Source organism: Molothrus ater, chromosome 20, assembly GCF_012460135.2.
Source record: "Molothrus ater isolate BHLD 08-10-18 breed brown headed cowbird chromosome 20, BPBGC_Mater_1.1, whole genome shotgun sequence".
NCBI lineage: Eukaryota > Metazoa > Chordata > Aves > Passeriformes > Icteridae > Molothrus > Molothrus ater.
The window spans coordinates 6,409,457-6,434,835 of NC_050497.2; the positions used below are offsets into that span (position 1 = coordinate 6,409,457).

The 25,379-nt window shown below is 50.8% G+C and overlaps 1 protein-coding gene across 4 annotated transcripts; it reads right to left on the bottom strand.

Moving 5' to 3' along the window:
* Positions 1-3,555: 3,555 nt before the first annotated feature.
* PTGES (prostaglandin E synthase) lies at positions 3,556-25,177 on the bottom strand. 4 transcript variants are annotated; one of them, XM_036394231.1, is made up of 4 exons: positions 25,002-25,177; positions 9,751-9,950; positions 8,295-8,377; positions 3,556-5,634 (listed from the first exon to the last, which is right to left on the bottom strand). In XM_036394231.1, exons 2-4 carry the CDS (start codon positions 9,856-9,858, stop codon positions 5,385-5,387), a joined length of 441 nt encoding a protein of 146 aa, XP_036250124.1. In that variant the 5' UTR covers positions 9,859-9,950; positions 25,002-25,177; the 3' UTR covers positions 3,556-5,384. The 4 variants fall into 4 exon arrangements, with proteins under 4 accessions (XP_036250124.1, XP_036250125.1, XP_054372958.1 ...); XM_036394232.1 differs by lacking the exon at positions 25,002-25,177 and adding an exon at positions 23,353-23,496; XM_054516983.1 differs by lacking the exon at positions 25,002-25,177 and adding an exon at positions 14,050-14,076.
* Between the last annotated feature and the right edge of the window lie 202 nt (positions 25,178-25,379).

Below are 25,379 nucleotides of genomic sequence, written 5' to 3' on the forward strand. Positions count from 1 at the left end.
CTCACATTTTCCAGCTCACGGGGACACCCGCCTGGTTATCCCCGTCCAGAATGAATTACAGACATATCATGGTTACAGCATCCTCTTTTTCCTTCATCCTTGTGCTGCTGAGCCCTTCTCCCTCTGGTGGCAGCGGGAAGGTCTGAAGATGGTTGTTGCACCATCCACAAACTGCAGGAGCACATGTTCCTGTGACAGCACCGTGTCACCTCCCAGCAGCAGAGCCCCTCCTGCCCTTTGGAGCAGTGCTCCTGTCCTGGGGGCTGTGATGCTCACCCTAAACTCTACATTCCATATGGAAGGAGCATCTCCTCCCTGCAGCAGATATTTTGTTCGCTGCTGCTTCTTTCCAACCACACAGGGAAGCAACCTAAGGCAGCAGAGAAGCTGGAGGGGAGCTATGCACAGGGATGTAATGCTTTATAATTACCTGGGAAGAAGGGAGGAAGCAAAGGTTCCTTTTGTAGCTGGTGTCACAAAACCCAGGAAGAGTTATCATGTGTAAGGAGGAGCTACTGCATGGAGATGCACAGCGTTGCATCCATACGCCACAACTTCAGAAGCAGGGAAAGTTTGCAAGGATATTTACAAACTGTTTCCTCCTCAAACCACTCTGTTTTCAACCAGGTGACTCCCAAAGAGCAAGTCTGTGGTGATGGGAGGATCTCCCTTGAAATGGCATCGCATCTGCCTGTTTTGGAGAGGCTGATGGGTACTGGAGCAGATACCAGCCTCCTCCTCCTCAACCAGTTCCCTAAGGAATGACACCCTCCATCCATCCATCCATCCATCCATCCATCCATCCATCCATCCATCCATCCATCCATCCATCCATCCATCCATCCATCCATCCATCCCAAACAACTCCATGCGCACCCCCAGCAAACGGGGGGGAGGGCGGAGGATCCGGGCAGGGTCCCCGTGTCCCCCGCAGGGTCCCGCAGCCACACGAGGGTGCTGCAGCCCCGCGCAGCGCAGCCCGCGGAGCCCGGGGCGAGCCCCCCGCGCTGCCCCGCTCCAGTCCCGCACCCGGCCGCATCCCGAGTCCCCCGCGCTGCCCCGCTCCAATCCCGCACCCGGCCGCATCCCGAGCCCCCCGCTCTGCCCCGCTCTGCCCCGCTCCAGTCCCGCACCCGGCCGCATCCCGAGCCCCCCGCGCTGCCCCGCTCCAGTCCCGCACCCGGCCACATCCTGAGCCCCCCGCTCTAATCCCGCACCCGGCCGCATCCCGAGCCCCCCGCTCTGCCCCGCTCCAGTCCCGCATCCGGCCGCATCCCGAGCCCCCCGTGCTGCTCCGTTCCGCACCCGGCCGCATCCCGAGCCCCACGTCTGAAGCAGGGCTCAGCCCCACAGCCCTGTTAGGAAACGCCCGCCGGAAAAAGTTTTCCCGGTTCCAACTTCATCCTCGTGTGCCAAAGAACGGCGCTTCCCTGCTGCCCTCTTCTCCAGGAGATTTCTGAGTGCTCATGCTTGTAGAGCTGGCTCCTCTCATTTCTCTCTACAAGTCGCAGGAATCCCAGTTCCTCAAGAGGAATAAGGGGATTTGTGTATCAAAACCCCATCTGCTAGAGGGAATGGGGATTTTGGGAGGGCAGAAAAGGAGTGATCTGTGTTAAAGGTAACCTGCCCAAGAGGGAATCTTGGTCCAGGTCCCACCAGGGAATGGTCTGGATGACAAGAGACCCGGGGAGGGGTGCAGGCAGGTAAGGGAGAGGTGTGTCCTGTGCTCAGGGGTGGGACGGATCCTGGGGCTTGAAGCACCTGAAGGAGTGTGGGAGGGAAAGCAGCCTGTGCCCGGTCTCCACTTGCTCTTCTCCCAGCTCCAGACACCGTGAGGAAAGACACGTACTGTGGTGTGAATCACATCCACACATTTAACCACAGAAGGGGGCAGAATGGACCTTAAAGATCACCTTAATGGACCTTAAAGATCACCTCCTCCCAACCCACAGATGGAATTAGACCAAAGTTGCTCAAACAACCTGGCTTTGAACTCTGCCAGGGCTGGGGCATCCACAGCCTCCGTGGGCAGCCTGTACCAGTGTCCCACCACCCTCACAGCACAAAAATTCTTCCTAATCTCTAACTGAAATTTCTCCTCTCTCAGCTTGTACCCATTTAAGCACCAGATTGTGTTTTGTTCTGCAGTCCCAGGTGGGTTTCACAGCGTTGCTGCTTCTTGTTTGAGCCAGGTGTGGAAAACAAGTTGTTGGACATTCAAAGCACACCCCAAACCCCAGAGACTGGTGGGTGCAACCACTGTCCTTGCTCTCCTGAAGCAGCAGGAGACACTGGGCACATCCTTTGCCTACACTGATGCCAGAGCAGGAATTTGGGAGCTGTGGGCTGTAGATATTAATTGGGAAAAGGCAGGAATGTCTCTCACATGCAGCAATCACTGGCAGTGTCCAGGGGAGAGCCAGTGGCTCTGACCACCTGGTCCCAGGAGAGCCCTGATGGGTCTGGTGCTGCCCAAGCAACCGAGCCCAGCTTGGTTTTGCTTCCCCCCAAACTTCCACAACACTTCAAAATAAGTGCAATGCTTGGGCCTCTCCTAAGTTTGCCTTGCAGGCTTTTTGTGTTTGTTTTTTTTGAGCCAGGAGAGTTCACATTCCCAAGCTTTTCCCTGCAGCCAGTAAGCAGAGTTTATTTTTTTTTTTAATAAAAAAGGAGAAAGCAGAGCTTTGCATGTAACCTCAGATTCCCTGAACAGGGCATCAGTCTCAGGCACTGGACAGGCAGCTGAGAAGAGGCTGAAGCAGCTGGCAGATCTGGGGATTGGAAGGGGGTTCTGGAGCTTCCCTTCTTCCTTCCTATGCCAAAATCTCCATCCCAGCCACATCTCCAACCTCAGCAACATGTACTGGAGAGAGTCCATTTTATAAAACCACTGCTTTTCTCATTTGAAAACAAACAGGGAACCAAGAACCAAGTGGAGCCATTTTATGAAACTAACACAGACACTGATTGGGCAGTACCTCCCAACCATCAACAACTTTAAAAAAAATAGGGGAAAACCAGAGAAATGAAGCATTTGTTTCCCAGCAACCCAGTGGGCAGCAGCTCCCAAGCACCAACAACTGAAGAAAATACTGGAAAACCAGGGAAATGAAGCATTTGTTTCCCAGCAACCCAGTGCAAAAAAAAAAAAAAAAAAAAAAAAGGGGGCTACTTATCTTGGAAAACACAAGCAGCTCCTTTATGAGTCCTAAGAACAGAAAGAAGAACAACTACCTCTTACCTGAGCTTCTCCAGCCCTCCAGGATTTTTGGGTGAACACCAAGCTTGCTACTCAGGGAAGGGAAAGTGAGCAGAGCTGCTCATAATTCCCAGCTCTGCTGGATTGAAAGGATCAGCACAAATAATGCACACCTGGAAAAGAGGTTCCTCTGCAGGGCAGGCGAGTGCAGAGGAAAGGGATGCCTCTAGAAGTCCCAGGACACTCCAGGCTCTGCAGTGGGGTTTAACATCCTGCTGAGGATCCATCCTGCTGGGGCTGGACCCAGCTGCTGCCCAGCTGCATCTGCTGCTCCCCAAGGAAGGATGGATCAGAGCACAATGATTTGTTTTTATTGGGAATATTTGCTTCCTGCCACCAGGATGCGTGTGCAGCAGCAGAGAAACATACAGGAGTGCAAGACCTTGTGCACCATGTGAGGCAGAAAAGATTTGTTAAGAGGAGTCTGTGTAACCCAGACATCTGTGGGAAGGAGAAGTGGCCAAGAGTGAAGTGCTGAACGTGCAATCCTGCCCACCTTCCTCGCAGTGGGAGAGCAAAGAATTCCACTCCAACCTTCACCACACAGCTCAGCCTGAGGCCACAACTGCACTGGGATGGAGTTACTGGTACAGAAACTTCTACCTGAGCTGAGCAAAGGCTGAGCATCAGTGTGAGCAGGTGTGTCCCCAGTGCTCAGCAAGAGATCTCTGAGCAGAGCAGAGTCAAGGGAACAGCCTTAGTGCACAGGACAGGTGGGAGGGGAATTTCTTTTCTACTCATTCTGGCTTTCCCCTGTGATGCTATTCAAACTCTGTGCTGCCCTCAGAGGAGGGAGGAGGCACTGAAGAGCAGGGGTTTCCTCCTCCTTCTCCTCCAGAGGGATGCTCCATTGCTGCTGCTGCTGGGAGCAGCTCCTGGCACCTGGGGACAGCTGTGTGGCAGAGGAGCTCCTGGGCCCTTGTCACCATGCACTACCCTGGTCCCAGCCTCTCCTGTCCAACACAACACTTCTGGGTGACCCTGCAGAGCAGCAATGCTCCCTTCAAAGCCCCTCTGCTCATTTCCAGAGCTTTCTGCAAACACCAGCTGCTCCAGGCTGTGAATGGCGTGGCAGCAGTGGACAGCAGGAAACAGCTGAGAGAAAACTCCCCTAAGGCAATAAGGGCACATTTCCCAAATAGCAACGGCAAGAGAAGGGCTGAAAACAGAGGGGGAGAAACTCAGTCTGATGCTCTGGGGCATTTTCAGGTATTAGTGGCATGTGGACTAGACTGCCCTTTGGGAGAAAACCCTGTCTGCAAAGCCCCTGTTTTGTGCCAGCATTTCAGACATTCCAGAAGTCCCAGAACTTTGTGTCCAGCAAATGTGTTCAGGCTGTGTGTCCAGGGTAAAGGATTCCTGCTGGCTTCTCCAGGCACGTCACTCTGCATCTTGCTGTGGTGAGGCTGAGATGGAAAAGCCTCAGCTGCTGCTGGCTGGGAGCTGCCAGGAGCTCCAGGTCCTGCCTGCAGTGGGGCTCCTGGCAGGGAGCTGTGCGCTGTGCTGTGAGACGAGGTGGCACTGGGAGCACTGAATGCTCCAATGGCCTCACAACATCACCCCTGAGATTCTGACTTCCCTGTCAGCCTGCCTGGAACGCACCTGCCTCCTGTCCTCCTTGGTGGAGAGGGAACCTAAGGGACTAAATCCTAAGGGACTGACATTCCCAGAGATGCACGTGGCTGGGCAGGAGGAGGTGGCTGCTTTATAACCTCTGCTACCAACAACATCTGCCGACTAAGAGACTTTGTGGGACCCTCATGATTTTCCCTGCCTGATTCATGGGATATTCACAACCAGGAGGAAAAGGACACAGTCACAGTTCCAAACTCAGGAAACCTTCCCTTCAATGACCCCATTCCTCAAGGGGGAGTCCATGTGCTTTCCACCTCTCATCCTCAGCAGGAGAGAGAGAAACCTGCCCCCACATCCCCTTCTTGCATTTCCCTTCTCTCTGGTGCCTCCTCTGACAAATCCTGATGGCATCAAGGCTGCACTGAACATCCTCAGGGTGCAGGTGAACTCCCTGCTGACATCTCACACACACACACTCTCACTCTCTCCCACTCCAGGGGGCCCAGCAGAGTCAGGATGAGGGGGTTTGGGTGCTGGGTCTCTCTGGCTGTTACCAGTACGGGGTGGTGGCCAGCAGGATCTGCAGGGCCATGGAGAAGCAGGGCAGCTGGGCCACGCTGTAGGCCACGGAGCGGGTGGGTGCCCTCAGCTGCAGCAGGTAGGCAATGGTGTGCACGATCCGTCCCACACAGAAGATGAGGAAGTGGATCCTGGCCACTGTGGGACTGGGATCCAGCAGGGAGTAGACGGCTCCGAGGAAGAGGAAGGGAAAGATGTTCTCCATGTCGTTGCGGTGGGCCCTGAAAAGCAAGATAAGGTTGTTTCCCTGTTTTTTCTCATTCCTTCTACCCATCCCTAGGTGCTGCTGGGCCTCTTCCCCATGGGATGGGGCAGACACAGCCCCCAAAAGTGTCAGTTCTCCCCTACACACAGGAGAATTTCACACCCTGTGTCTCTCCCTTGGGATGCTGAGCTCCTGAACCTTTCTCTCCGTGACTGGGACGCCTTTGGCACAGCAGATGACAGCTCCAGGGTTGGAGCTTTCAAATAAACAGAGCAAAACACAGACCCTGGGAAGCTGCAAAAAGCTCAAAACTGGTGTGGTGCCAGGAAGGCAAGGCCCCAGATGTGGCCACGCTACACAACAAAAGGCAGTTCCAGACCACAGCTTCTGCAGTGGAGAAACTCACAGGATGAGAGGGGCTGTGGTTTCACCTCTCTCCATAAATGCATCCAAAGGGGACTGGGGAGGAGTGGCCCAACAACCCCCACACTGTGGCTGGAGGGGATTCTGTGGCCATGTGGTGACACATCAGCACTGATGGAGCCAAGCCCTGTGCTCCAGCTGAACAGGCACCTGCCTGGGTGTCACAGCATCACTGCCACCACCCACAGCACTAATCAAACAGGACCTGGTCAGGCCATGAGTGAGGGTTGTGCCCCTCCTCCCCCAGGCACCATCCTCTGAAAAAACCCCAAGGACCTGGGGGCTCAGCAGGGCTGGGAGGACAAATGGAAGAAAGAAGGAGGAGAAAGGAGAGAGCTGTGAGGCAGCCAGGGCCTCTTTCAGAAGCACAGGGTAAATGTCCTGCCCTGCTCTGTCCCTGTCCTGCACACACCCCTGGCTCTGCTCCCCTCCAGGTACAGTCTGAGATGAGAAGCTGACATGGCCCTTGCTCTGGGGAAACACCTTGGATTGAATGTGTCTTCAAGGCTGTAAATACATCAGCAAGGACGGGCTCTGAGAGCTTCAGCTGCCCAAGTCAGATCCCAGGCTGCCCCAGGTTTTTGCTGCAGCTCTAGTTATTTATTTTTATGGAAGTTTGTTTATCCTGAATAATCAAAAGAAGATTATGATTATTATTTCTGCTATTATTTTATTTTTTGCTAGGAAGGAAATAGCTCATTTTCCATCCTCCTCCTCCCCCTGGCAGCCCAGCAATTAGGTGGCACTGGCTGTTTTCTAAAGCAAATGCTGGAGGCAGGGGGACATGAGCAGTGAGGTCCCCATGCACAGCCCAGGGCTCAAGGACAGCAGGGCACAACTCCAGCCCCTTTCCTGCACATCAGCAGCAATCCAGCCCAGCACTTGGGGCACCTCCTTCAGTAAGGGCGACAGCAAATCAAACCCAGGGCTGAATAACCTTGTGTTTTACCTCTGAGAAACTGTGATTCTCACAGAAGAGGGGTAACATTCAGAGTTTGCCCAATCAGAGAAGCAAAAGTTATTGTAATCCTGTTCAGCCTTTTCCCAGATCCCCAAAAAGGGCAGCTGCCTACAGCACTGGGAGCAGTCACTCTGTTGCCTGTCCAGGCTCCGCAGGGATCTGGGGTCCTGTCAGAGCAGGACACAAAGAGCCTTTGAGTGTGGGTATGGGGTGAGACACTGGGAATCTGTGGGACTTTGAGCACCTGGAAAAGAGCTAGTCAGAGTTGGATGTTGAATGCAAACCCAGATCCTTCTCTTGTCCTTGCTCCAGTGCACACCATGCTAAAGATTAAACTGCTCTCGTGAGCAGGGTCCCACAGCAGAGCTCGAGGCAGCCTGACCATCTAGAATATTACTCAATTAGTGAGTCCTTTAACTTCCCACTTCTTGTTTGCCAGCAGCTGGTGCAGAGGGAATGGTGGCACTGGGAATGGTGGCATCAGAGGGAATGGTGGCACTGGGAATGGTGGCATCAGAGGGAATGGTGGCACTGGGAATGGTCGCACCAGGAATGGTGGCACTGGGAATGGTGGCACCAGAGGGAATGGCGGCACCAGAGGGAATGGTGGCACCAGGAATGCTGGCACCAGAGGGAATGGTGGCACCAGGAATGCTGGCACCAGAGGGAATAGTGGCACCAGGAATGCTGGCACCAGAGGGAATGGTGGCACCAGGAATGCTGGCACCAGAGGGAATGGTGGCACCAGGAATGCTGGCATCAGGAATGGTGGCACCAGAGGGAATGGTGGCACCAGGAATGCTGGCACCAGAGGGAATGGTGGCACCAGGAATGCTGGCATCGGGAATGCTGGCACCAGAGGGAATGGTGGCACCAGAGGGAATGGTGGCACCAGGAATGCTGGCATCAGGAATGGTGGCACCAGAGGGAATGGTGGCACCAGGAATGCTGGCACCAGAGGGAATGGTGGCACCAGGAATGCTGGCATCGGGAATGCTGGCACCAGAGGGAATGGTGGCACCAGAGGGAATGGTGGCACCAGGAATGCTGGCACCAGAGGGAATAGTGGCACCAGGAATGCTGGCACCAAAGGGAATGGCGGCACCAGGAATGCTGGCACCAGAGGGAATAGTGGCACCAGGAATGCTGGCACCAAAGGGAATGGCGGCACCAGGAATGCTGGCACCAGAGGGAATAGTGGCACCAGGAATGCTGGCACCAGAGGGAATGGCGGCACCAGGAATGCTGGCACCAGAGGGAATGGTGGCACTGGGAACGCTGGCCCCGCTCACCTGAGGCACCGCTCCACGTCAGGGTCCTGGCGGTAGAACTGCAGCCCCCCATTGCGCAGGGCATCCTCTGGGTTTGCAAATGCCTGGAAGAGACAGTCAGAGACAGTCCCCACCTGCTTACAGCCTTCAGGAACCTCACAGGTAGAAGTTTTGCCCCTAATCTTGAAGTCCTGTGGGGATTTTACCTCCCCAAATTTGTTACCACTCTTCATAAAGACGAGGGTCACTGCACTTCCATGCACACTGTCCTGCACCTCCCAGGAGTTTTCCTTGTCCTCCAAAAATCCCAGTGCTGCCTGCTGAGCAGGTCCCAAATGAGGGTTTCAAGGGAGCTCCTACCTCACCCCCTTCCTCTTCTTCTCATGAAACCCATTTAGAGGAGACTTTCCAGCCAGCACTGCTGGCAGAGAGCTTGCAGACACAATGCAGCCTCCAAAAGATAACCAGGACTGACAGATTAGAGAATATTCCCTGGCTGGCTTTTTGGCAGTGGCACTGTGTGGCTTTCCCACAGGGAAATGGGATCCTACACTAATAAAGTTAAAAATGAAAATTAACTGTGTGAGCTCCTCACCTATGCTCAGAAGCTGTTCCTCAGGGACCTGGCTACATCTGACAGCTTCATTTTACAGCCTGGAAAGGGCCCTGGTGCTTTTTAAAATTATGTTACAAGCCCAAACTGTCGCAGGGCTGGAGCATCATTTAGAATCACAAGGGGAGAAGACAATTCATCAGTTACAGTGATGCCACAGGAGAGGGTATTTGTGTTCTATCTGAGACCAGAAATGTCTCCCTCCCTCTCCAGTGACGCAGTCAGAAACTCCTCAAATACTTTAAAACAGATTTTACAGAAAGCTGGGTTTTATCAGGAGTTGGGGTGAGGGCAGTAAAAGCCCTGTTGGCCCCAACTCCTGACAGCAGCTGGTCCTCTCTGTATTTTCCTCCCTGACCAAGGATCATCTCCTCCAGCTATTGTTTTATTGCCCATGACTTGCTGCTCTCCTGGAGCGTTCCCTTAGCCAGTCAGCCTCCAAGAGCCCAAAAACTTTCTGCTACATCACAAGAAAAAAAAAAACATTGCAATGATTTCTTCTTAAACTTAGTTTTTCGCTTCTCCTTTTTTTTCCAGACCCTGCAAATTAACTGTAAACAGACTCTTTCTAGAAGCATCTCACCTGCTTGGCATTTGAGATCTGATTATTATTTAGATTGGGTTTCCAAAATCATAAACATCAAGCCACAGATGGTAGAAACAAACAGAAAGGGTCAAAGAGATGTGAGATATTTATCTGCTGCAGCTATGAAACAAGTTTTGCTTTCAACTAAGTCAAAGAAAACTCAGCTTGCTTCAGGAAAATTTTGCTGAACTTTAGAGGAATAAAAGAAGAAAGCAAAATCACAGAAACCCAAGCAAAGAGCCAGAAAGGGAGGAGAAGGAAATGAGACTGGATCTTACCTTCTTTCTGAGTCTCACTTGCCCCGTAATGATGGCAATGACATACATTTTTAAAATCAGAATCGTGCTGTAGAACGTGAATGACAGGAATACTTTATTTTCCATCATTTTGGGAGAACTTGCTGCTGGGTCGCTTCAGCATCCAAAGCCAGGGAGACCTTGGGCTGCGAGAGAGCCCCGCAGGGGAGAGGCAGGAACAGCTGCGTTGAAACACAACACAAATCCTTCACTTTCCAGCGAAACCCCCCAGCCAGGCTGCCGGGACAGCGAGGAACCCGCAGCCAGCACATGGAGCAGGATTCTCTGCTGCTCACACCCTGCCACCAGCAGCTCCATGCGGATGGGCTGCCCGGGCCAGGAGACAGCGCCTGGGAGGGGGACCTGGCACAGAGCTGCGACCCCTCCAAAGCAGCCCCAGCTCGATCCCTCCAAACCAGCCCCAGCTCCACCTCTCCGAACCAGCCCCAGCTCCACCTCTCCGAACCATCCCCAGCTCAACCTCTCCGAACCAGCCCCAGCTCCGACCCCTCCAAAGCAGCCCCAGCTCCGACGTCCCCAGTCCAGCCCCATTCCCCGCGGTGCCCCAGGGACGGAGCCGCCGGAGCATCCCTGTCCCAGCCGGGCGCTGCTCACCCCGGGGCGAAGCTCTGCAGATCCCTCCGTGGCAGGAGGAGTTGGGAACGAGGTCAGCGCCTCTCCCAGCCGCCTGCAGCCCTGCGCTGGAGTCCACTGCTCCGTGCGCTTCCCGTCCCGCCCAGCGCTGGCTGAGCGCTCACTCCCATGGCAGAGGCAGCCAAGCCTTGCCCACAGATCCACCTGCGAGGGATGGACAGGGGACAGAGCTGGCTGTCCCTCGCAGGAGGGCTCGCCCCTGGGAGGGGAGCCCCGGCAATGACCAGCCTGGAACCCAGCTAGGCACGTCCTGGTCTGCAAAGCCCTGAAACTGCCAGAAGTGAAGAGCTGCCGGCCCAGCCCCAAGGCAGCTCGTTCTGAACCAAGGCAGCCAAGATGGAATATTGTCCTTGGTTTAAAAAGTGCCATGTGAATTTGGAGCTGGCTTTTCATCAGCCATGAAATATTGTGGGATAAAGAGTGGGATTGGTGCCTCTGCAGGCAGCTGGGCTGCTATTTAATGCAAAGTTAACTCCTTCTCCCCCAGTGCTAGCAGCTGCAAACCCCAGGGAGCCAGAGGCATGGGGGCTGACAGGAGCTCTCCAAGTTTATTAGAGTGGAAGGGCTGGATTTGGTATTCATTTCCTTAACACAGGGAAAAAAAACAAACAAAACAAAACAAGAAAATATAAAATCCTCTGCATTTGCCTCTGAATGTTCCTCATGGCCATTCTGCCATGGTGCTGCAAACCCAAAGACACTCCACTGCTCCATGCAATGCTCTGGCTTAGTCTCATGACATCTGAATGTGTGCATGGAAGCACAAAGCAGTGAAGAAAAGGCAAAGCTGGACATGCAATGGGCCCTGCAGTGCAAGCATAGGAACTGGATGTAGCTCCTGTGATTTGTGTTGCCATGGCATGGGGGTGAATGTGCAGTGGAGGCCATGTGGTCTAGTTTTATTACCCAATACCCAGAAAAGTTTTGACAAACCAAAACCTCCTACCAATAAATATTCTGTACAATAAACCCACAAATAGCAGAAGATTTGATCACTATTGGCAGCATTTTGCACTATAGTGGTTTATAAGATGTAAAAGCTGGCCAGTTTAATATCTAGCTGGCAGACAAGAATTTTACATGAAATTCCAGGAACAGTTTGACAGATTTGTCCTCTCCCACCCCACAAGGGTCAACTCTTGTGTCCTCAGAGTGTTAACCTGGGAAATTAAGATTGTGATTGCCATTGTATTGTCAGTGCTCTATAAAGCCACTCTGCAGATCAGGCATTTGTCATGGGCAATCCAAAAGATCCATATATGTGACATTCAATAAATTGTGCTACTCCTGAACCCAGCTGGCTCTTTTGAATGTGACCAGACCTATAGTTCACAGACTATTGGTGCCCCTGGCACAGGGCCTTAGAGTTATGTTTTTAGCAGTGCAGGAAGCCTTTGAAAACCACAAGCACTTGGTTTTAAGAGGGAGGTACTTGCAGTTGGTCACCACCACCCTGGCACTGGGGAGGCTGCAGAACAAGTCCTGGCACAGCCCAGTGTGGAGCTCTGCAGCCTCTGGCAGGCTGCTTCCCTGGGGTGGGAGTGAGAACACCAGGACATGCAGCAGCCATGTGGATCCAGGCTCTGTGCTAAGAGCTGAGGTGTTCACCAGTGAACTACCCCCAAACCCACCCATGCACCCCTGGAGCTCAGCAGGGTACTATAAACACCACAATGCCAAGTGTAAGTAGGCAGTGGCAAAGCCACATCCCAAACACTACTCCTCCCATCCCTCCTCTCCACACCTGATAGGGATCAACCCACAGCAGAGAAGACCTCAAGACCTCAGTGCCCAAGGATTGGGGTCATGCAGGGCCAGACCAGCCCCACAGCATGGATGAGACATTCTCTAGCAACCCTTTCTCCCAGGAGCCTGGGAGAGGGCAGCCAGCCAGACCCTTCACCAACACATCACACACTCCATCCAGCAGCTCCAGTTTTTACCAGCTGATGATCCAGTCCACAGGGTCTTCAGCAGTGGGACCTTTTTCCTTCATGCACCTTCTTCCCCTCCCAAGGCAGCCAACACCTCGCTGAGCAGCAGGAATATGCACCTGCAGACAAGCCAGGACTCCTCCTGCCAGCCAGCCAGACTTCTCCTCCTTGGCATTGTTCAAACACTGGCAGGGAGCCCTGGACAATTTGCACCAGCAACTGGCACAAATTTACATTGAACAGAGAGAGCAGGAAGCACACCTTGTTTAGGGATAATCCCTCGGGGCTTATCCCTAAACAAGGTGTGGATGTGTTAGTTTTAAAAAAGGGTTTTTTTTCTGTGTGTTTATGGATTTCAAACCCCTTTTAGTGTTACACAGAGTGGAACTCCAGAGGGGAGGGTTATGGATGGGGATGAGGAGCAGCAGATGACTGCAAAGGCAGGTGTAATGCTCCTGGGATCCCAGCTCCTTTTCAGTTTAGCAGGTTCAGGGCTCTCATGCTGGGTAGAACACATCCACACTTGCACCTTCCCGGCTTTTGAGACCCAAGGCAACACAGCAGCTGAAGCGTGTTCAAGCATCCCATTAATCCATGCGGAAGCAGGCTGTTAATATTCATGTTTGATCCTCCTCCACAGATCACATCCTGCCAGCACAGAGCCCTTCCCTCAAGAAGGCCAGGTCCTAACAGCAGTATGTCTTTAAACTGCAAGTCATGCCCTTAAAACCTAGAGCATGAGAGGTCTCAAGGACCCAGGACAAGATCTACCTAAACCCAACACCACTAGCCAAAAACACTGCATTTTTTTTTTCTGAGAAATTATTAATAAAAATCTGTGTGAGGCTTAGAAAGATTGGGTTGTCAGGTTAGACTGACCCCAGGAGCTGTAGGGAAAAAATGCAGCATTTTGCTGGAGGAGGAACTGAACTGTAGGAAGCAGAAGGAATGAAAAAATAATGGGAAATGCTTGAGAAAAGTACTTAAAAATAGAAGCCTGTAAAAGTGATTCTGCTTTGGCAAGGTTATGAAATAAAAATCACTCTCAATTCCCACACAGGTTATTTATTTGACCAGCTGAATTACGCTGGAGTATTGTGACTACATTTTTCCACTCTTGCTCCTCTGGGGAATTTCCAGGTGGCAGCAGAGGGAGAGGGTTGGTTCAGAGGAGCGCTGGCACGTCTGCTGGGGTGGCACAGCCTGGGCTCCACCCTGATCCCAGAGCTACTTTGAGCAATTACATCCCACAGCTGGGGCTAAGCAAAGAGCCTGAGGGGAGACTGCTCCAGGCTGGAGGAGATGGGCAGGTGGGTGGCACTTCTCCAGCATGCTGGTGGAGGAGGTGCAGAGCCCAGCTGGGATTTTGCTTGGCCCTGGGCACACAGCTCAGCCCAGGAGCTGAGCCCCATTCCCAGCTTGCTCCAATGCTACCCTGGACACTGGTGCCCTCCTGCCCTGCCATTTCTTCCTGCTGCTCCCAGCACAAACCCTTGGAACCTGCACACTCCAGTGATCACCTGCACCCATCCTGGAAACCCAGCTGCCAAGGGAGGCTGTGCAGTGCTGGCTCATCAAACACGGTGACTTTTCAAGTAAAGGCATGAGTGTTTTAGCTGTTTATTAGTGAGAAGGGTGCTCCACCTGCCTTCCCTCCTCAGTCTGCACGAAAGCTCCCACCACCATGACGCACCTTCCGTGGATCTGTGAAATCCTCTTGCTTCACCTGCAGCTCCCTATCCCCAGACTCCTGGGCTCCTCATGCTTGTTTCAGCAAGCAGGACACAGAAGATACTGTAAAGTCAGTAAGCAGTGGAACCATCAGCACCTCTGGCCCCCAGCATTGGCATCTGTTGTGGTTTGACACTGGCCAAACTCCAGGCACCCATGAAAGTCTCTCACTTGCCCTCCCCTGCCACAGCTGGGAGAGGAGAGAGAAAATTAACAAAGGGTTCATGAGTTGAAATAAAGACTGGGAAAAAAAAAACTCCAAGGGCAAAATAGGTCTGGCTTAGAGGTATGAAGTGAATTTACTCCCAACAAAATCAGAGGAGAATGATGAGAAGTGAAATAAGCCCTTAAAAAGACCTTTTCTTCCCCAACTCCTCTCTTCTTCCAACTGACAGTGCAGGGAGATAGGACATGGCAGTTTTGGTCATTTCATCACTGAGATTTTTTTCTGCTGCTCAGGGAGAGAAGTTGTTCCCCTGTGAGACTGTGGGGTCCCTCCCACAGGATACAGCTCACAGAGAACTTCTCCAGTGTGGGTCCAATCTCATGAGCAGCAGTCCTTCCCAAACTGCTGCAATGTGAGTCCCTCCCTGGGCACACAGTCCTCCCAAAACTGCTGCAATGTGGGTCACTCTTTCCACAGGGTGCAGTCCTCCAAGGAGAGGCTGCTCCAGCCTGGAAGCAGGGCCCTCTCTCCAGTGGATCTCCCACTGAGTCACAGCCTCCTCCAGGCACCCACCTGCTCCAGCATGGGCATCTCCCCCATGGGCTGTGGGGTGGATCTCTGCATCCCCTATAGAGCCCCACAGGCTGTGGGTGGATCTCTGCATCCCCCATGGATCCCCATGGGCTGTGGGTGGATCTCTGCATCCCCTATAGATCCCCACAGGCTGTGGGTGGATCTCTGCATCCCCCATGGATCCCCATGGGCTGTGGGTTGATCTCTGCATCCCCCATGGATCCCCATGGGCTGTGGGTGGATCTCTGCATCCCCTATGGATCCCCATGGGCTGTGGGTGGATCTCTGCATCCCCCATGGATCCCCATGGGCTGCAGGGCCTCAGCTGCCTCACCATGGTCATCACCATGGCCTGCAGAGGAATCTCAGCTCTGGCACCTGGAGAATCTCCTCCTCCTCCTTCTCCACTGACCTTGGTGTCTCCATGTTGTTTCCCTCACATGTTCTCACATTCTCCTCTTCTCTGGCTAGAAAAAACTGTGTTCTTCACTTTGCTTTCATTTTCTTCTCAAATATGTTATCACAGAGGTGTTACCATCATCTCTAATTGGCCCAGCCTTGGCCAGTAGCATGTCCATCTTCAGAGCCATTAGGAATTGGGTCAGAGCCACCAGGGGAAGCTTCTAGCACCTTCTCACAGAAGCCACCTCTGTGACCCCCCCTGCTACCAAAATCCAGGCAGGGGAAAACCAACATCTCAGGAAACAACTGGGATGCTTCAGCCTTCAGCAAACTCAGGCAGATTTTGTCTGGTTTGCATTTTGAAGTTGACAGTACTGGCTGCAGCTATCTGAGAGGCCTCAGGCATGAGGAATGTAAGATCAGACTCTCCCAAAATGTCCTTCACACTCAGAAGAGCAGATGCCTGCAGCAGGAGAAAGCTGTCAGGAGAGGCCCAGGGAAGGGGCAGGCTGTGGTGGCTCTGAGTCCCAGGCAGAGCAGAGGAAGCTGCTGTTCCTCAGCCAGTCCCAGGGAACAGGCCCAGGGCCAGGTCAGAGCAGTGGCATGTCCTCCTGCCTTCTCCTCCATCCCTTCCTGGGCTGCTGCCCTGCTCCCAGCTGCTCCTGTCCCCAAACTCTCACACCCACCCTGGCTGCAGAGGAGTCACTGTCCCCTCTGCTGCTGTGACACTAGAGATGCTGGAAAAGAGGCCATCAGGCTGTGGGTGTGTGCAAGTAGATTATTTTCTCATGTTCTGAGCCTCACATGGATTCATGCCTGGGCTTTCTCTTAGGAAAGAATTCCTTGGCTAGGCTGCTCTGTGCCTTCAGGGATGAAACCCTGCTGGGAGAGGGGCTGAGGGAAGTTATTTCTCCTCTCTCCTGTTCTCTCCCTCTGTCCCAGCTGGTTTAGGTGCTGGCTCTAGGCAGAGCTGCACCTGCCACTGCTGAGACCAGGTAAAGGTGGGAGATGGGGTCAGGGCTTGGGGTGTGGGGGAGCTGTGCCTCTCTCTCACTCAGCCACACCTCAGCATCTCATGATGTGTTTTGCTTCCCAAGAACCAGATCCCATCAGCTGTAAACAACAGGCAAAAAACACTTGTGTTACTGCCCAAAAACAGGGAGTTTCCCTGCCAGATTGGGAGAGTAGAGGAACAAATTACTGCCAAAAATGTCAGAATTTGGGAACATTTCCTAGACTTCAAGAATTTGCAAAACTACAACATAGATGCAGATTCCCTGCTGGGGTGCTCTGAAACAAGAGCAAAGGTAAAGGAAGCTGCATAATCCAGCCTCCACATGCTGTGTTATGGGGAGATGGGAATCAGGGCATGGGAATCACAGCATTAAGAGCCCTGGCTCACTAACAGGGCTGGAAGAGGAAGCAACTGTGGTCCCTGAGTCCAGCCTTATTTCCAGACCTGACATTCAACAGCAATGAGCAGCTTCAAGGTGCAAAGTAGAAAACAAACCTTTTATTTCCTGGGCTGTTAACCCTGCCTTGCAACCCAGGAAGAACAGGTTGCTGAGCTTGTTAATTTTAAAGTCTTTTAAGCCCTGTTTTCACCAGATAGGCATTTTCAAGTTCTCACAGGACAAGAGGGAATGGAAAGGTGAACACATCATTGCCTGATCCTGGCCCAAGCTGAGTGGCTACACCATCCTGGTGAAACCAGCTCCAAGGAGTGCCTTCATTCATGGCTTTGCCACAGGGCTTCACCCACCACAAAGCTTTCCAAACCACAGAGCTTATTTTCAACCCCCTGAGTTCTCTGTGTCCCCTTCATCACCCCCAGATTAAACAGCAGCATTTCCTCCCACCCTCCTGTGTAGGTCACATTGTCTAGATCTCTTTAGCACACACTCCAATCTTGTAAGTGGCACTTTGTAATGTCCTGGGGGACAACTGAGCTTCCTAGAGCAGATCAGGACATCCTTCCCACAAGACCTGACTCAGGCAGAAGTCAGAGCTGCTCAGTAATTTGAGGTTTTATGAGTCAAGTCATTGTGTCATCCGTCCAGACACATCCTGAAACTTTCCCTTTTTCCTGCACCGAGTCATGAACAACAAATCTTTTGGGCTTCCTTTTATGCCAAAAGGTGCTCTTTTACCTGGTGAAACCAGGTGGTCTGGTTTTGATTCTGATGTTGTTAATAAACACCCCTCACTAGCAATGCTGAAAACACCCTGCCCACAATCAGCCTGGAAAGCAGGGAGCAATTTAGCTCTGTTATTTACAGCCCCTTTGCTGGAAGGTTTTTATTGTGTTGTTGTCTCAGCTGGCCTCTTGCTCACAGCAGTGGCAGCACTGACACAACATGACCCAGGCTGTGTGACCCTGACTTTATCCAGAGCAGAATTTGGGTTGAATGATGCAAAGAAGTAGAAAAACCTCTCCACTCTACTCTGCAGGCAGTGATGCTTGGACTAACCATCCTAAGTTTTCTTCTCTGCCTGAATGATCCATTGACAGGACTCTGAGACTCTGCCCAGGTCCCATGTGCTGATTGCTCTCCTGATTTACAGCCCACACCCTCACGTCTATGATGTTCCCAGAAATCTGCCCCACCCTGTGTTTATGCAACCCTGAAGCCCTCCATAGGGCAATATGTGCTTTTTGCAGTGTTTTGCAAAGCAGCAGAATGCATCTCTCTAGCACAACACATTCTGTTAATAGCACCACTGACTCAGGCAAGAAGGAACAAGAAGTTCCACCATTAGCAGGAGAGAAGATGGATCCCAGCTGTGGAAAGGCTGTAGGGACAGGAGGCTTTGGGATGCTACATTAGTGGGGCTGGAGCTGTCCCACAAGGAGAGGTGGGCATCAGGAAGGGGCAAGGAGCTTTTCTGCACTGTTATTGCAGCAGGGGAAGTTGTGTGAATGTTCAGTGGTGGAAGGAGCTGCTGCTCTCACATGAGTGAGGCCCTTGCAGGGCTGTTTCAGCAGTGGGACACTCTGGTTTCAAGGTAGGACATGTCCCTGTGCAAGACAGCAGTGGATTGAGGCTCTCTGGTCCCGTTCACCCTGATTCATCCAATCTTCAGAAGTCAGAAATTAACTTAAACTCTGAATCACAAGGTTTAATTCTCTTTCTTGTAAATTTGTTGTCATACATGAAGTTAATGTTTGGTAATTACATGCGTCAAGTCACCATCCAAACTGTTAACATTGAATTACTTCTCGAGACAATGAAGTTCCATAATGAAACACGATTTAAATTAAGATGATGACTATAATAAAAAAAATAATAACATTTTTATGGGATCTTCTTCCCCTCTTGTTCATGTCACAGACAGACACACAGGGGAATTAAGAAGAAGAGCAATTCTTGCTCAGCTTTGCCCAGCATTCTCCTCCTTTGAAACATGTCTGTGGAAGCACCTCTTACTCAGCTTCACTTCAGTCCCATTTGCTTTCATCTCTCTTCAAAGGAGATTTCTCCATGCTTTTGATTATCCCAGTCATACTTTCATATTTCCCTCTATGCTGAAGCAAGCAGATGACCAGCACATGACTGCCAACTCCTTTACCCCCTGCACTTCAAACGTCCTTCAACCTCCTAAAAACTCATTTTTCTTTTAAATGCCACAAGTCCTCACTGAGGGGTCTAGGATGACTCCACACCAAGTTATTTAGTACTCCAGAGGGGCTACTCCCAAACTGTAGGAATTCCAGCAATGTTATATAGAAGACAGCCCTGGGCCACTTCACAGCTATCAGCATTAGATCTGGCTGCTCATCCCTGTTCCTTGGGGCCTCTCTGTATCCTGCAACCAATCTTCTCTTTTTCTGTGCTGTTAGTGTGGACCGAACATTGTTCTTTGCAGAGCACATCCTTCTCCTCTTTTCAACTCATTCCAGCTCCCTGTTGGCCACAGGGTTCCCAGCTCTCCACCACATACTTTAACAATAGCTGGAAACTGGAGTCCTGCAGGGAACATTTTATTTTAGCAGAGTACATTTTTCTTCCTGTTAGATAAAATATCTCCTGGAAAAAGAACCTAACAGTTTCAGATTCAACCTTTATTTAACAGTGAGGAATCTGTATGGAAATGATACTTTACAGGTCATTCAGAGTAAGATTTGAGGCACAAATTACAGGTCCTCAGGCTTCCCTGCAATGACATTCTGAGTCCAAACCACAGAGAAGGACAGACCTGGTGGAATTTCCAGGAAGCCTCACTAGTCTCCACAGAAATCACCAAACCCCTTCTTGCTCAGGAGACCTTGCTCCATAACCTCCCCAGCACTTCAAGGGGCCCAGACCCAGCCTCTCTGAACAAATGGGGAAGCTATTTGTTTTATTCACTTTTGCTATTTGTTTTATTCACTTTCTCCTGATGAACCTACTTGGTCCTCAGTGTCAGCTGCTAATTGAGCTGATTAAAACCAGGCAAAGGTCTTGGGCATGAGCTGAACACAGAGCAGGGAAAGCAGAGGCACCAGTCAGAGCAGCTGCCTTGCAAGACTAATTTTAGTGACCTGTGTTTATGGCTCTTCACAGGAGATGGGTGTAAGAGCAGGGTGTTACCTTTGCTAAACCCCAAACCAAACACAGCCTCTAATTCTGGTCCAACCAGGATGGGGTCCAACCCAAAACCTTTTAAATCCTCTTTCACCTAAGGGTCCTAAACCATTGGATGGGGCTGTCTGCATAATAACACCACCACCTTTGTGCTTTGGATGAGGTACAAGCCATTCACCACATCAGAGCCCATGACTGGAGCGAGGGCACAGCATTACTCATGCCCTACTCTTCCTGAGGAATCCTCCCACACCATATGAACTTAGTGTTTCATATTTCATGCAGCTGAAGTTTCATCTCTTTCATGCCGTTTTTATCCCTAAATTGTTATTTACGACATAATTCTATTTAAGATAGAATATGGGCTAAAGTTTCCCTATTATTTCTTGTTCTTTCAGTAAGAACTATTGCTACACAGGTAAACAGGCTCACACGAGACCTACTCTGCTCCAAGCCAGCCTGGAGAACAAAACCAGAAATTCCTGGAGCCAAGCCAAACAGGAACACTCTCCAATTTCAAATTCTGGGCTCAATGTTAAAAACAAGGTTAAAAACCAAAGGCAGGATCAAGGCAGGTGAAGTTTAACTCTCACAGAGTCCCCATCTTACCACTGAGCACCTACAGCATGAGGTTTAATTCTCTCTCTTGTGGATGTGTTGTGATAAATAAGGGGAATGTTCTATATTTACATGCCAAGTTCACTGTGCACACCATTCAAACTAAACCACATCCTCGGACAATAAGTTCCAAAATAAAACAACATCTCAATTGAGATGATGATGATGGTGATAGTGATGATTATTATCATCATCTTTTTATGGGATTTCCTTCCCCTCTTGTTCATGTCATGGGGAGACAAGCAGAGCATTAGGAACAGATGATGTGGCTAAGCCAATGTTGCTGGAACTGGGTTAGAGCACCTTGACTTGACCCCAAATGCAGTTCCCAGATCTAATCACTAAACCACAGAGGATGTCTACACCAGGAATGTTTACTTTACAAGTCAAAACAGAGCCTAACTGCCCGCATCGATAGCCCATCCACCGGGTCTATCTCTACCATTTCATACATTATTCATCTGGACCTTGCACGAAATCAGAGCCCGGAGGCCAGAAGGGGTGAAAAGGCAAGGCTGCGAATGGTAAAGCACCTCCACACCCTGCTTTGCTTTCCTGAGTTCCTGCCCTGAGGGTGCCTCTCTCAGCTGCCAGCCCAGGTGGATTTGCATGGTCCAGTGGAGACTGCTGCTTATCTGCACCTGGCTTTGGGTGGTGCCTTTATCGGGGAATCACAGAACCATTCAGGTTGGAAAAAACCTCTAGGATCACCAAATCCAATCCTTAACCTCTGGTTTTCACTACTTCCTGAAGTGCCACATCCACATGACTTTTCCAGGGAGGGTGAACCAGGCCCTGAGCTGCTGGGTCCTCTTGTCCTGCAAGAGCAGAGACCCAAAGCAGCCCATAAAACACCCACCTGAGCCCCAGTGTCTCACAGTTCTGGCAGTTAACAGTAGTTAACCAGTAGTTTAACTCTTAACAGCAATTTTCTCCAAGCTATTCCTTAACTTCTTTATTCCTAGCACCAAATATGAGACTGGAGTGTGTCCATGATGTAAAAGTCACTTTGAGAAATGGACACCCGTTAAGATTGCTCAAGTACAGATTTAAAAACTCTTCTCTTCAAAGCCTGTGGCATTCCTGGCAACTCCTGTTCATATGAACATAAACCTCTGTTTCTATCCAGAGCCCAGTGGCTGCCTCCCTCCATCCCTTCTGCCTCTGGAACACACAGTGGCCAGAGCTATTTTGGCTGCCAGGCACTTTAATAATTCCTTGTGCTCGTTCGGAGAAAGACCATCTCCATCCATCACTGCTTGATGGAGTTGATACGTGTGAAAGATCAAGCAGGTTCCAGCTCCAGGACTCACCCCATAAAGAGCAGAGAAATGTCCTGCCAGCATTGTCCCCTTGTGCTTATCTACAAAACATTCAACTTCCAGCAAGTTCCCACGGTAGGCAAGAAACGTGAGACAGCAGATTTCCTTCACCCACAATGGAGCACAGCTTAAACACAAGCACGTTCCCTCCCCTGCCTCTCACTCCCATCCCTACCAGGTAACATGACCTGTCTGGCTCCACCTGCTGCTAACCACCGAGGATCAGATTAAAAATCCCATTTTTGTCCCTCTGCAGAGCTGTCAGCGTTCAGCACGGCCAGAGGGCACCGGCAGCACTGCCAAGCCCTGCTCGGTCCCAGTTGCTCTGGGGAGGAGCTGTGCTGGTGCAGAGCAGGGACAGCTCTGGCCTGAAGCACCTCAGCATCCCAGCTCTGCTTGCTCACCCTGCTGGGACAGCTCGATGAGACTCTGCTCTCTGACTGCAGCCTGGGCTCAGGGAAAAGGGCTTTGACATTGGGCATCCAGACAGGAAACGTTTTTTCTTGTTGTACGGAAGAACTTCTCAATGGAATTTTTCAGAGATGGCAACCAGGACAAAATCCAGTCCTCCTGGTACCTCAGAATTTCACAAGTGTTCAGATGTGATCAAATGAATTATTTCCCAAGGGCAGATTTACTGCACAAGTATATGATGTTCTGTTTCACACAGATGCCAAACTCATCCACATCTTTCCCTGCTGGACTGTCCCTCTTCACACAGCACAGCACCACACACTGACCCAAGGGACTCTGTGATTTTGTACCCCAGATAAGGATTTTGAAGCCTGTCCAAGCTGAATCACAGCTCAAGCTCTTGAGTAAATATTTCAGTGACAAAACAGAATTGTTAAACCCTTTGCTATGAACTACCGTGTTGAAAAAAAAAAAAACTTTCATCATCTGCAAACCTCAATTTTCCTACCTGCAAGAGAAGGATGACAGGCTCTTGACTCCCTGGGTGTTTCTAGGATTAGACAATGTCTGCTCACTGTTAATGCAGATGTTGGTATTTTGTGTTATTGCTCCTGTCACATTACAGAAAGGTCAGGGAACATATTCCATGACTCAGAGCCTTTCCACAGCATTAGTGTAGTCCTCAGAGCTTAGCCAGGCTCTGTATTTGGATAAAGCCCACCACAATCCTACTCTTTAAAGATCCCAATGTACGTCAGAGTGGCAGCCCTTTCCTGTCACTGCCTCATCTCTGTGTTTAGGATAAGCAGCACTTGGAAGATGATACTGAAATTAAAGCAGAGAAAGAAAACAAAGCAAAACCACATACGGGGCGTAGGGGGGTGCGTGGTGTGGTAGAAAAAGGGCAAAAATAAAGGAAATTCCTCTCAGAAAAACAGGCTGTTAGAGAGCATCTAGGCAGAGTCAGAAGGCAAAATGAATGTAAAATGAATGGAGGGAAAAATGAGTCTCCTAGCTCTCCTTCTTCAGTTAGAAACCTTCCACAGGAACCTCTTGCCAGCCCAGCAACTCATGTAAAACAGCACATTCCCAAACCTCTTTCATAAACAAAGCATTTGGAAATATTGAGGACCTTATACATCCTCCAACAAAAACACGGACTTTTTCTGGGAAAAGCATTGATTCATAGATCTTGAAATTCTTACCTGGAAAACTCTTGCACTCCATGAGCTGAAGATGGGGCTGCAGCCCTGATTCCTAGCACCCTGTCCCCTGGCTGGAGACATGTTCCTTGGCTCACCAGCCAGCTGGGAGCTCTGCTGCCTTGTGATGCTGCCCAGAGAGCCCTGCTCACCAGCCAGATCCCAGATTCTCTGAGCTCTCTGCCACAGAGCTCAAAGTGAGCCAGCCCAAAGTCCTGAAAATGCTGACTTTAAACCAATCAAATTGCAGGTGGCAGGAAATTCCAGCACACCGGAAGCGGGGTCAGGCCAGGCAAAAATCTCATCTGAGACTTTTCTCTCTCCTCACCCTTGGCCTTGAGTACTCCATCTCTGCATCCCTTATCTCTTGCTTTGCAACACAGATACTCCATCTCCATTGCCTCCTCTACCACAACAGCTTTAGCACCTCAAATTACCCACTGCAAACACCCTATATTGGTGTTTGCACTGGGTAATTTGGGTAGGATCCCCAAATTCCTACCATTCTCCTTCTTATACTCTCTGCAACATCCTTCCCTTTTCCACACCTTTTCCTTTTCACCACACCACTTCCACTGCTGATCAGCATCCCAAATCACAGACACCCCAAATCACAGACACCCCAAGCCTATTGCACACTGAACACCTATCTAAAGTTCTTCTCTGCTGCAGATTTTCAGTACTTTCAGCTTGTGGCAGCTGGTTCAAGATGACCCACTGCTGGCCAACCACCCCATCCCTGTGCTGGTCGGGAGGGCAACATCAAGGCATGACAGGATGCCAGTTCTGTGCCTAGGGCACAGGAGGGTGGTGAGAAACAACGTGTTCAACACAACAGGCACGAAATATTCCACTGTGGACTGTGTGGTGCAGGGTCTGTGCTCCACTTGGAGCTTCCAGACTGCTGTTCAAGGAAATTGCCATCAATGTCAGCCTCACCACCACTATTAGACATCTCATCCATGTCCAGGCCCAGCTTGAACCCATTTAACTTGTAATGGATAATGAGATAACAGCATGACATGCAGCAGCTGAAGATTATTTAAACACCCATCTGGTACCTGTTATGCAGCATACGTCCTATTGTTGTATAGGAAATATATGCCACCTCCCTCCCACATGGAAAGGAGAAGATCTATAGATGTATCTCATGCTACCCCTTCTTTTTGCAGATGAGGTAATTCTCCTTCTCTGTGCTGTTTTTAGCATGTCACTTTGCATTTCCCATCTGTGTTTTGGGAGATGCAGTCCCTTCCAAGCTGTTGAGACCTTGTGAAAACACACAAGAGCACCATGAAAAATTTGCTCAGGACATCTCACCCCCTTCATACATCAGTCAGAAAAGACTCTGCTATGAAACTGATTCACCCTTTGCAAGACCCAGCATGGCACTACCCTCTATCCTGGAGAGATTCAGGGGTGACAGTCCATGTCTGTGTTTGTTGGATCATGCTGATTCTACAGGGGAAGGGTGAAATACCTGCTGAAGCCTGAGAGGTGAGCAAGGCAAACAGCTCACACTGTAATAAAATAAAGGCAACCTGCTCACACTGTATTAAAATAAATAAAAGGCAACCTGTCTACTGTAATCAGATGGACAGACGAGAATCTGCAGATCACAGCTGCCTGATTTCTTTATCTAAATCCTCCACCTTCCTTTGTAGGATGACTTTGGCTGTTTTGCTGGAATGGCTCTCATAGCTCTGGCTCTCTGTGATCCCTCAGCAGCCGCGGGCCGGGTCACTGTGCATCCCAAGAAATCACGTTTCACAACACAAGCTGTCTGCTCTGCAGATGGGCGTCCACACTTCTCTGTTTTTCTCAAGCATGACTCAGTTCTCTGCAGAAACTGCTCTCGCATGGACCAAACCCTGTGTCTGACGCCCCATCTAGCGTTCAGCACGGGCATGTGCAGAGGAAAGAGGCGACTGGAGAGCTCCCAGCATTTTCAGCGGTATTAAACCACCTTTATAAAACTTATTTGTCTCCAAGAGAGCCCGAAGAGAGCCCAGGCGCCATGGAATCCTGCA

Excerpts from the sequence above, each read along its gene's own strand:
- PTGES (XM_036394231.1), bottom strand. The coding sequence starts at position 9,858 with ATGATGGAAAATAAAGTATTCCTGTCATTCACGTTCTACAGCACGATT. Across the intron at positions 8,378-9,750 it reads AAGTGAGACTCAGAAAGAAG|GCATTTGCAAACCCAGAGGA; the intron begins GTAAGATCCAGT and ends TGTCTCTTCCAG. Across the intron at positions 5,635-8,294 it reads GACGTGGAGCGGTGCCTCAG|GGCCCACCGCAACGACATGG; the intron begins GTGAGCGGGGCC and ends CTTGCTTTTCAG.